The sequence below is a fragment of the Spermophilus citellus genome (genome assembly GCF_964194105.1).
Source record: "Spermophilus citellus genome assembly, chromosome: 4".
NCBI classification, from domain to species: domain Eukaryota; kingdom Metazoa; phylum Chordata; class Mammalia; order Rodentia; family Sciuridae; genus Spermophilus; species Spermophilus citellus.
The window spans coordinates 135,290,581-135,302,728 of record NC_138185.1 but is presented as its reverse complement, the minus strand read 5'-3'; the positions used below and the strand labels follow the sequence as shown (position 1 = coordinate 135,302,728).

General features: G+C 38.5%; 1 protein-coding gene across 4 annotated transcripts in view; it reads left to right on the top strand.

Annotated features, from left to right (window-relative positions):
- Nucleotides 1-122: 122 nt before the first annotated feature.
- WDR76 (WD repeat domain 76) overlaps nt 123-12,148 on the top strand; it is a 55,753-nt gene continuing 43,727 nt past the window's right edge. Inside the window, exons 1-3 of one of the 4 annotated variants that reach the window (XM_081291821.1) lie at nt 123-2,247; nt 2,799-3,194; nt 10,329-10,421. In XM_081291821.1, the coding sequence (XP_081147947.1) occupies nt 2,191-2,247; nt 2,799-3,194; nt 10,329-10,421 (546 nt within the window). In that variant the 5' untranslated portion in view covers nt 123-2,190. Of the gene's footprint in view, nt 2,254-2,798; nt 3,195-10,328; nt 10,422-12,148 lie in introns of all 4 variants that reach the window. The other 3 variants (XM_081291819.1, XM_081291820.1, XM_081291822.1) reach the window with 3 other exon arrangements.

The window sequence follows — 12,148 nt, the reverse complement described above, 5'->3', positions numbered from 1 at the left end:
TGTTAGGAGAGGATTGTGGGATTTTGGAGGACTTCTGAGCGCAGGCCGCTTAAAAATTGAGTCTGTTATTGCGCATGTCCTCAGGTGCCCCTCCCCCGTCCCCACCCCTCCTCCAGACCCCCACCTCTCCGTGCCTTCCAGGTCCTCAACCTTGCAGAATTTGGAATCTCCTTTTGGTGGGAAGTTGCTTCCTTTGGGTTTGGCTGTAGGGCAAGGAAGTTTCGTTCTTTTTGGTCTGGGAATTGAATGCAAGGGCGTTCTACCACTAAGCTACATGTCCAGCCCTTTTTATTTTTTATTTTGAGACAGGGTGCCGCTAAATTGCTGAGGATGTTATTGAACTGGCGATCCTCCTGTCTCTGCCTCTAGAATCCCTGGGATTACAGGCGTGCGCTGTCGGGTTCGGCCAGATAGCTGTGAACGAGAAACTGAGGAGATAACGAGTTGTTGTTTGTCTAGATTGTTGAACACGCAGAAGAATTAGTTTAATCCGTCCATTGGATGGGGATTCTGGAAACTGCGTATTAAAATCCATTCTTGGCTGGAAATTGCATTTAATTTCCAAAGTAATTAAGTGCTTATTTTAACTGTGTTTAGGCTCTGAAAAGAGTATGGACTATTGTTAAAGTCCAAGAAAACTGAGTTTTATTTAGGAAGTCTTAAATAACTTTTAGAATAATAACAAGCAATCCAATTTACAGCTGAGCTGTGTAAAACAAATTGACTTATTGGAAGTCATAACACGCTTCACCTTAGGAAGGGCTTTATAATTACCATGTTTGGGGAGAGAAGGGTTAGCGTGAGCAGAATCTTTGAAGTCCAGAAATAGTACGGTATATATGGGTCACTGAAAGTTTGGTTTATCAGTAATTTTTGAGTCAAGAGAAAATTCCATGCATACGAGGTCATGGAAGATCTTGAAGATGCAACAAATATGATTAACTTTCAAATTATTTTAAAGCTTACATTTTAAAGCTGGGCCCTGATTGGGAAAAGAAATTAAGTCGGCACCGAGCATGGTGTGCCCTGCCTGTAATCCCAGTGATTGGAGAGAATGAAGCTGGAGGATTGCAAGTCAGCCTCAGAAATTTAGTGAGACCCTTTCTCAAAAAATAAAAAGGGCTGGGGATGTAACTCAGTGGTGCCTCTCAGGTTAGTCTCAGTACCTCTGTCACCAAATTGGCAAGTGTCAAGCAAAGAACAGTGGTGATTCAATTAATGAACCAAGGAAGCAGTTTGGGGAGAGATAGAGACATAAAGAGTAGACATAATTTTTAAAAGATTTATTTTGGGGACGGTAGAGCACTCCTATAATCCCAACTATTTGGGAGGCTGAAGTAAGAGGATTTAAATTTTGTGGCCAGGGGTGCTTCCTTTCCTAGGAAGAAGATATAATAAAGGAACATCATTTTTGGTAGTGGAGTTACAAGGAAGTAATGGCCTAGGTAAAGCCTGCATTGCATATTAATTTTTATTTCCTTTGCCCTCCATTCCATATGGCACCTACGTGCGTCTTAACTTTTTCCAGACTCACGTCGCAGGGCAGTAGTTTTTCCCTTAGGAGAAGCGCCAGTGTTTTTCTTTCTTTCTTTCCTTTTCTTTCTTTCTTTCTTTTTTTTTTTTAGTTGCAGATGGACACAATACCTTTATTTTTTTATTTTTATTTTTTTTAAAAGAGAGAGTGAGAGAGGGAGAGAGAGAGAAAGAGAGATAATTTTTTTTTTAATATTTATTTTTTAGTTCTCGGCGGACACAACATCTTTGTTGGTATGTGGTGCTGAGAATCAAACCCGGGCCTCACGCATGCCAGGCGAGCGGGCTACCGCTTGAGCCACATCCCCAGCCCCACAATACCTTTATTTTATTTATTTATTTTTACGTGGTGCTGAGGATAGAACCCCGGGCCTCACAAGTGCAAGGCAAATGCTCTACGGCCCAGCCCCAGCCCCGCGCCAGTGTTTTTCAGAGCGAAACCCCAGTACCACAGACACCTGAATCACAGGGTCCAGGGTAAAAACGCGGATTGGGGCGGTTCTCCCGCTGCTGCTAGGTCAGCGGAGCGGGGCTCCTCTTCCCGGGGCTCAAATTCGGGCTGGGCTGCCCCTCCCTCTAGAACTCCCCCAGGGCCCGCCCACCCCGGGCTCCCGCGCGGTCTTGGCGGGAAGACGTCAGCTGCTAAGCGGTAGAAAGATGTCGTGGTTAAGCGCGGAGGCCGAGGAGAAGGCTTGCTCCAGACAGCGTAACCAGGTGAAGGTGAGAAGCGGTCTGACGGTTTTCTGTTTCTCCTGTCTCAGTCTTTGGGATTTGCTGGGCACCGTTGCCTGGCATCCGGGATAAGCGAGGATCTCTGTCCTGGTTTTCTGTGAAAAACTAGGCCTTCAGTGCCAGAACAACAGGAAGGCTGTTGTCAACAATCCTAGAAATAATGACAGGATGGGACCTGGGACCTCCTTTTCGCATGCCCCCAGCATTTGCTTTAGCAACTTTATTAAGTTACTGTGAAGCTGACAGTTGGAGTAGTCCCTTAAATTACAAATGCTAGTCATTATTTATTGCTTTGTTAAGCTCCTATGGAAAAGAAATTTGCTCAATAAAACTCAATAATTTCATTCAAGCTAATGAATTATGAATAGAGATTTTGGAGGCGGGGAAGAAGTTTCCTTACAGGCTATCAGTTTGAATTATGTTGTCATTATGAAATGGAGGTTAGATTTGTTAACGGAGATTAGTTGGGATCTTGTAAGAAAAGGCAGAGGACTTGGGTTTCTAATACTGTTTTCCTTTATTGACTTGAATAGGTGAATGAATATAAAGAAAATCAAAACGTCGTTTACGTATCTCTGAGACCAGAACAGACTACAGTTCTAGGAAAAACAGCTAAGGTTTATCTTGCTCCCTTTTCACTCACTAATTACAAGTTAGGTCAATTTAAGTGCCCCAAATCCCTATTAGAAAAGAATTCTAATGATGCAGTCATGTATAAGAAGTTTAAGAAGACTCAACTAAAGAAAACTTGCAAAAAAAAATTAATTCCAAAAATGAAAGCCATATCTTCCAAGGCAGAATCTACTCTGCAAAAATCATCCTTAGATATTCATGCTGAAAGTAACAAACTAGAACACAAGAACAATTCAGATGCTGTGATTGGCAACGTTGATATGGAAAGCAGTGATGAAGATACCACACCTGGCCTGGTAAGAATTTAATTAGTAGTTCTAATTTTTCTTGGCTGTTTTGAAATTTGAAGTTCTATAAGGTCATCAAAGGCCTTAAGTGCAATAAAATTATTTTATCATTTAATGTGCTTAGTGGAAATTTTGTGTTTTAAATATTTATCAGATAACCTCCTTGGATTAATTTTAGTTCCCTTTTTTTTCCTCTCAGTTTATTGCATATATTTTTGAGCTTACTCATACTTGATCGTGCCTTGCTAACCTTTACTTTTTTTAAATTTTATTTTTTAGTTGTAGTTGGACACAACACCTTTATTTTATTATTTATATTTATGTGGTTCTGAGGATCAAACCCAGGTCCTTGCAAGTGCTAAGTGAGTGCTCTACTGCTGAACCATATCCCCAGCCCTTAACCTTTACATATTTATGCATAGTTTACCAGAAGTTTTCAGCCTGTGGGACATACGCAATTGACCTTTGATGTCAGAGTAGGAAAACAATCATTAATTGATTGCATTTCTTTTAAAAACAAAAGGAGATAAATGAAGTGGAGTTAACACAAAAGAGAAATACTCATTAGTTCTGTTAAATGGTTGGAGTCAGTTTAAGGAATCTAATTCTTTTTTTTTTTGCCTGAATATCCTTTTTTTAAAAAAAAATTTTTTAATTAGCTTCACATGACAGGAATCTAATTCTTTTGTCTTCTGCCTAGGCAGTATTTTTTTTTTTTTTTTTAATTTTTAAGTAGTTTTTCCCTTAGGAGAAGTGACAGTGTTTTTCAAAGCGAAACCCCAGTACTACAGACATCTGAATCACGGGGTCCAGGGTAAAAACATGGATTGGGTGGTTCTCCTGGCTTTCTGAGTGGCAACTTCAGGCAGGACAAGATAAACCATGTCACATGACAAAAAGTTGATGGAACTAGAGCAACAGAAAATGAAGCTAGGGAAAGAGAGACATTATAATTGAGAAGCTTTTGTTATGAAATAGGCATTTGTTTTATGCATTATTGTCCCATAGGTAAGAATCCAGACCCATGTGGGACAGTAAAAGGGTATATCATAAGTGCATGGAAATAGGGGTTGGGAGCCTAGTTTCTAGGTGTGTCAACTTCTAAGAAATCTTGTTCCTTTAAGCCAATAACCTCCCTAATGAGAAGATTGGATAAATCAGTGGTTCTCAGAATTTAGCCAGTATCAGAATTACCTGGAGAGGGTCGGCATGGTGGCTCACTCCTGTATTCCCAGTTACTTTAATCCCAGTGACTCTAGGGGTTGAGGCTAGGAGGAAAGGAGGATCTCAAATTCAAGGCCAGCCTTGGCAATTTAGTAACACTCTGTCTCAAAAAAGAAAGAAAAAGGCTGGGAATATGGCACAGTTGTAGAGCACTGGATTTAGGTGGAGCATAGAATTTGCATTTTTAATGTGGTTTCCTGGAGACTTTGGTGCTGTTGGTCCATGCTGTTGGTCTGGAATGGAGCTTTGAGAACCACTGGTCAGAATCTTTTTGGCCTCTTAGAGTGTAAGATTACATGTGTAAGAAGTTAATATAAAATGGATTTAATTTGATGTGAGAAGATATGATCAGCAGGAGGGAGATAGTCAAGCAGAACCATAAATGCATAGAATACATTTTTCTTAGGACAAACTAAATTATAACATTTTAAATAGAACATTTTATTATTTTCTCTTCCTTTTTTTTTTTTTTTTTTTTTTGTAACCTGGGATTGAACTCAGGGGCACTTGATCCCTGAGCCACATCCCCAGCTTTATTTTGTATTTTATTTAGAGACAGGGTCTCACTGAGTTGCTTAGCACCTTGTTTTTCGTTGAGGCTGGCTTTGAACTCATGACTCAGCCTCCCCAGCGGCTAGGATTACAGGAGTGTGGGTGCGCCACTGGGCCTGGCGTGTTCTCTTCCTTTTTTAAAAATGTACTTGAAAAAAAATTTTTTTTTTTAATATATGGATGGACCTTAATTTTATTCATTTATTTATACATGGTGCTCAGAATTGAACCCAGTGCCTCACACATGCTAGGCAAGCGCTCTACCACTGAGCCACAACCCCAGCTCCTTAAATTTTTGTTTTAGTTGTTGGTGGGTTGTGTGTGTGAGTTGTGTTGTTTTGTGGTCATGAGGATTGAACCCAGGGCCTTGTGCATACCGGACAAGCACTTTACCACCGAGCTACATCCCGAGGCCTTCTTTTTCATTATCTTTTCTCTTTTGCAGGGATGGGATTGAACCTAGGTTCTTGTGCCTGCTAGACCAGCATTCTATCATTGAGTTATAATCTCCCACACTTATTAACTTTTTAGAGTAATATGACTAAGAGTTTGTGGTTCCATGCTTTAGGAACAGTATTTAGTTTATAAGCTTATTTTTTTCCCCAAATGAAGGAAGACATTTTGCTGCATTACAGATAAGAGTCTTGCCTTGCAAGTATAAGATTTTATTCTATTTTTTGGGAAATTTTCTAAATTTTATTTCCCAACTCTTCTGTTAAATATTTTATAAATTATTTCTTAGCAGTTGATTTTTTTTTTAAATTTTGAGGCAACAAAAAGAAAATAAACAAAATTTTTGAGATAATTTTTGGCTTATAGAAGAGTTGCAAAGATAGTTTTGGGGAGATCCTGAATACTTTTCATCCAGCTTACAAACATCTTACATAACCTTGATACAATATTGTTAAATAGAGTTTGGATTTCACCAGTTTTTCCAGTCATATATTTTTTCCTGTTGACCACCCACGCTAGGATCACACAGGATTTAGATAGTGTGTCTCTGTAGTCTCCTCCACTATGTAACACTTTCTCAATCTTTCATGTCTTTAATACTCAAAGAGTACTGGACAGTTATTTTAAATATTTTCCTTCAATTTTGGTTTGTTTGACATTTTCTCATGATTAAAGGTTTTGTGTTACTGGGAATGGTCTCAGAAGCAAATGTGTTCTCAGTGCATCACATCTGGGTTTACAATAGTCCCTTCTTTTCTGGGGAAGATATATATTCCAAGACCCCAGTGGATGCCTGAAATAATGGATGTTGCCAAACCTTGTGTATACTATTGTAGGGCCCCATATCTGTGGTTTTACTTTCCACAGTTTTACTTTCTGAGGTTTCACTTATTTATGGTAAACAAGAAGGGTGAGTATAATAAAATATTTGTAGAGAGACTGAGAGAGACAGGCTACATTCACATAGTTTACCATATGATATCATTTATAATTCTGTTTCATTAAAATAATTTCTTATTAGCTTCTTATTGTGCCTAATTTATTCATCATCATAACTGGGGATTGAACCTAAGGCCTTGATTATGCTAGGCAAATATTCTTCCACTTAGTCACATTTCCATCCCTTTTTAAGTTTTATTTTTGAGATGGGGTCTTGCTAGATTGCCCAGGTTGGTCTTGAACTGGTAATCCTCCTGCTTCAGCCTCTGGAGTAGCTGGGATTACAGGTATGTGTCACCATACTCGGCCTCAGAAAGTATTATTGTACTGTTCTTACCCATGATGTATTTTTTTCTTTTCGTACTGAGAACTTTAAACTTTTCACAGAAAAGAAGCACCATATGGCTTCTCTGTCATATCCAAATTGCCAGCATCACTGCTCTTGTGTCTTAGGGCCATTAAGTAAAATAAGGATTGCTTGAACACAAGCACTATAATATTGCTGCAGTTGATCTCATAACCCAGATAGCTACTAACAGGTGGGTAGCATATACAGTTTGAATATGCTAGACAGAGGGACACTGGGCAGAATGGAACAGAACTGAGGTTTCAGACATACAACTTAAAACTTAAAAATTGTTTATTTCTGGGTAGGTTTGGTGGCTTAAGCCTATAATCTCAGTGACTCAGATGTCTTAGGCAGGAGAAATGCAAGTTCAAGGTCAGCAGGGGCAATTTAGTGAGATCCTGTCTTAAAAAAAAAAAAGGGGCTGGGAATGTGGCTCAGGCGGTAGCGCGCTCGCCTGGCATGCGTGCGGCCCGGGTTCGATCCTCAGCACCACATACCAGCAAAGATGTTGTGTCCGCCGAGAACTAAAAAATAAAATATTAAAATCTCTCTCTCTCTCTCTCTCTCTCCTCTCTCACTCTCTCTTTAAAAAAGAAAAAGAAAGGACTGGGGATGTAGCTCAGTGGTAGAGCATCCCTGGGTTCAATTCCCAATACTGCAAAGAAAAATAAATAAAATAATTTTCTTTCTGGAATGTCCATTTGCTACTTTTGAACCATGGTTGACTTCAAGTAACAAACTGTGGGAAGTAAAATTTTGGGTAGGAGGGTACAACTGTATTTGATGGTGGTGTTTTTCTTTAAGATGGCAGTTTTAAAGGCAGTGGTAAATAGAACCTTTCCAATTTCATCTTTGCTGTCAATGTTATTTTGCATATATATATATATATATATTTTTTTTGTACCAGGGATTGAACCCAGGTGTGCTTAACCACAAGCCACATCCCCAACCCTCTTTTATATTTTATTAGAAACAGGCTCTTACTGAGTTGCTTAGGGCCTTGCTGAGTTGCTGAGGCTGGCTTTGAATTCATGATCCTCCTGCCTCGACCTCCCAAGTCACTAGGATTACAGGCATGTGCCACCACGCCTGGCTATTTTGCATGTATGTGAGAAGAATATTTTGGTCAGTAATACATGCACATATTGATATAAGAAAAATTCACATGTACACACAACAAAAATCAAATAGCTGGCAATTTCCTGACACACACCTTTCTGTCTATTGCTGTTGAACAACAAATGGCACTTTCAACCTTTTTAGCTTTTTTCTCCCCCAATGTAGCTGTTTACTTATATGGAAAATTAAGCTTTGCTTAAAAATAAAGAAAGGATTTATTTCACTTATACCACATATTACACACACACACTTTTCCTTTCTATACTTTTATTAGCTTTAATCCAGTTTTATCTGTGTTGTAAGACTTCTCAATATAAATCAAAGATCTTCTCTATTTCTGGTACTGGAGATTAAACCCAGGGGTGCTTTACCACTAAATTACATTCCCAGCCCCTTCCTCCTTTTTTTAAGATGGGGTCCATTTTAAAAAAGGCTGTTCTCAAACCTGACATCCTTCTGCTTCAGCCTCCAAAATTGCTGGGATTATAGATGTGCACCACCATTCCTGCTTGAAGAAGATTATTTTTCTTTTTTTGTGATAGGATTTTACTATGTTGTCCAGGCTGGTCTTGAACTCCTGGGCTCAAGTGTTCCTCCTGCCACAACCTCCTAAGGAGGTGGGTTAATATGTCTAAGCCACTGTGCTAGGCTCAAAATCAAAGATTTCTGAAGTTTTTTTTTAAATATATTTTTTAGATGTTGATGGACCTTTATTTTATTCATTTATTTATATGTGGTGCTCAGAATCTAACCTAGTGCCTCATACATGCTAGGCAGATGCCCTACTACTGAGCCACAACCCCAGTCCCTGAAGTCTTTATTTTTTTTCTTCACAAAATATGATCATTCTCTCTCTTTTTTGGTGGCACTGTGATTGAATCCAGGCTCGCTCTACCACTGAGCTAGATCCCTAACCCTTTTATTTATTTATTTTTGAGACAGGATCTTGCTTAATTGACTAGTCTGGCCTCGAACTTGTGATCCTCCTGCCTCGAATAGCTGGAATTATGTGTGTGTGACACTGCTTCTGGCCTGCACAAAATTCTCTTAGTGCTCTCCACCATCTTATTCCATTCAGAACCATTTTATTCAATGGTAAAGGCCTACCCTTTACCATTTTCTTTTGAATTTTCATCTTTTATTGCATCTGTGCTGGAACTTATGTCCCTGCGATCCATGTTTCTCTCTTTCTTGGCTTATTCTTTCATTTTGGTAAAGTGCAACTTATAGTAGCTTCCTGAAAAAAGGGATATGAAAAATCGTTAGCTCTATTCAAATGATGACTTAATTGGAGTTATGATCATAAGTTGAAAATAATTTAATCTTTCCAGTAGAACTTTTTTTTTTTTTTTTTTTTTTTTTTTTCTCCTGGTGCTGCAGATCAAACTCAGGGCCTCATACATGCTAAGTGTGCATTCTTTCACTGAGTTACATCCCCAGGCCCTAGTTTTTCATTAGCTTTTCTTTTTTGGGAGGGGTACTGGGGATTGAACCCAAGGGCACTTAACCACTGAGCCATATCCCCAGCCCTTTTTAATATTTTATTTAGAGACAGGGTATCCTTGAGTTGCTTAGGGCCTTGCTAAGTTACTGAGGCTGGTTTTGAACTTGAAATCCTCCTGCCTCAGCTTCCTGAGCCTCTGGGATTACGAGCATGCACCACCATGCCTGGCCATCCTTAGCTTTTTTTTTTTTTTTTTTTAATTTATTTTTTGTTGTAGATGGACACAGTATCTTTATTTTTATGTGGTGCTGAGGATTGAACCCAGTGCCTCGCATGTGTGAGGCAAGTGCTCTACCACTGTGCTATAGTCCCAGCCCCCATTCTTAGCATTTTTAATGTATTATTGTCTTATAGCTTTTTCTTTTTTTTTTTGTTTATTTTTATATGGTGCGAAGATCGAACCCAGTGTCTCACATATGCAAGGCAAGCACTCTGCCACTGAGCTACAGCCGCAGCCCCTATGGCTTTTTCTTAATCTTGAGAAGTTAGTGCCTCTCTGAGTCTTGATTGTTATTTTTTCCTCTAAAAACTTTTAGGATCTTATCTCACTTTCATATTTATTTCAGTGTTGTATTTGTGGGTTTTAGGAGGAGATAGCAACAAATGCATTTATTCATTCTGTGTTTAATAGGAATCATTTGTTTAATAAACATAACTTTTAGTTGGGCATGGTAGTGCACACCTGTAATTCCAGTGGCTTAGGAGGCTGGGGGAGGAGGATCACAAGTTCAGATCTAGCTTTTGAACTTGACTTCTGATATCAGATCGCTTCGTATTCAGTTTGGAATACATGCAAGTACTTTGTGATTATCCCAAATTCAGACTCTCTCAGTATCCAGTGCAGCAAAGATTATGTGCTATTTGGTAAGACATTATCAAATGAATAGAGGGGGTACAATTGGAAAGAAGGTACACATGTAGACAATGAAAGACCTGGTTTCATGAGGTGTTTTTGCTTTAAATGATTATGTAAAATAACATTATTTTTGGTGTAATTTTATAGGATGATTTTTCAGGATTGTCACCATATGAAAGGAGGAGACTCAAGAACATATCAGAAAATGCAAACTTTTTTGCTTCTCTTCAGTTGTCTGAGGTTTGTGTGAAGTTTTTAATTAAAACTAAAATGCCATTCTTCCTGCCAGCAGGTCAATGAAATACTTGTAGTATCAGTTTTCATAGTGTCAAATGAAGGAAGATACAATTCAGTAGGTTTTATATAAGGACTGTTGTTTAAAATTTTTTATTTTTGTAGTAATTTTTTGTTGTAGATGGACACGATACCTTTATTTTTGTTCTTCCTTCCTTCCTTCCTTCCTTTTTTGTGCTGGGGATTGAACCCAGGGCTTTGTGCATGCGAGGCAAGCACTCTACCAACTGAGCTATATCCCCAGTCCCCTATTTTACTTATTTATTTATTTAAAATATTTTTTTAGATGTTGATGGACCTTTATTTTATTAATTTATTTATATGTGGTGCTAAGAATTGAACCCAGTGCTAAGCAATTGAACCCACACATGCTAAGCAAGCGCTTTACCACTGAGCCACAACCCCAGCCCCAATATGTGCCTGTTAAGAAACCTTTGCAAAGCACTTTGGAAAATACACTAACCCAAAGGTTCCCAGTCGAGTATAGCGTTCAGTTCATGTAAAGAAAATAGATATTGGGCTGGTTGTGGCTCAGCGGTAGAGCGCTCGCCTAGCATGCGCAAGGCCCTGGGTTCGATCCTCAACACCACGTAAAAATAAAATAGACAATATAAAGGTATTATGTCTAACCAAAACTAACTAACTAAATAAATATATATATACACACACACACATATATATAAAAAAAGAACATAGATAATGAATCTTTTATACATCATGTTCTAATTCATGTTAATAGAATGAGATTACCATATTTCATTGATTTTAAGTATATCTTTTCACATTTTAGTATTTTTTAAATTGGTATCTTAAAACTATAATTGGCAGTCCCCCCTCAGTGTTGGTGATACATAAAATAATGATATCATTATTGGTTGTCTTACATTCAAAGAAACAGTAAGTTATAAATGGTTATTTTAACCAAAGATAAAGAAGAAGTAGGAGTGGTGGGTTAAAGGATGTGTGATGTAGGAGTGAGGGGACAAGTTTTTTTTTTTTTTAAATTTTTTCTTTTAGTTGTTAAAAGACCTTTATTTATTATTTTATGTGGTGTTGAGAATCGAACCCAGTGCCTCACACATGCCAGGCAAGTGCGCTACCGCTTAGCCTCAGCCCCAGCCCCACAAGTTTTGCTTTTATCTTTTATTTATTTTAAAAATATTTTGGGCTGGGGTTGTGGCTCAGCAGTAGAGTGCTCGCCTAGCATGTGCGAGGGTCTTGGGTTCGATCCTCAGCACCACATAAAAAATAACTAAGTAAAGATATTGTGTCCATCTACAACTAAAATATATTTAAAAAATATTTTTAGTTGTTGATGGACACAATCACTTTATTTTATTTGTTTATATCCTTTTTTTAAAAATATTTATTTTTCAGTTTTAGATGGACACAGTATCTTTATTTTATTTTTATGTGGTGCCGAGAATCGAACCCAGTGCCTTACACACGCTAGGCGAGCGCATTACCACTTGAGCAACATCCCCAGCCCCTTGTTTATATTCTTAATATGGTGCTGAGGATCAAATCCAGTGCCTCACGCGGCTAGGCAAGTGCTCTGTCACTGAGCCAAAACTCCAGCCCTATTTTTTTTTTTTTTTAAGTGGTAGCATTGAACCCAGGGACTCTTGCATAATAGGAAAATGCTTTACCAATTAAGCTACATCCTAGGACTG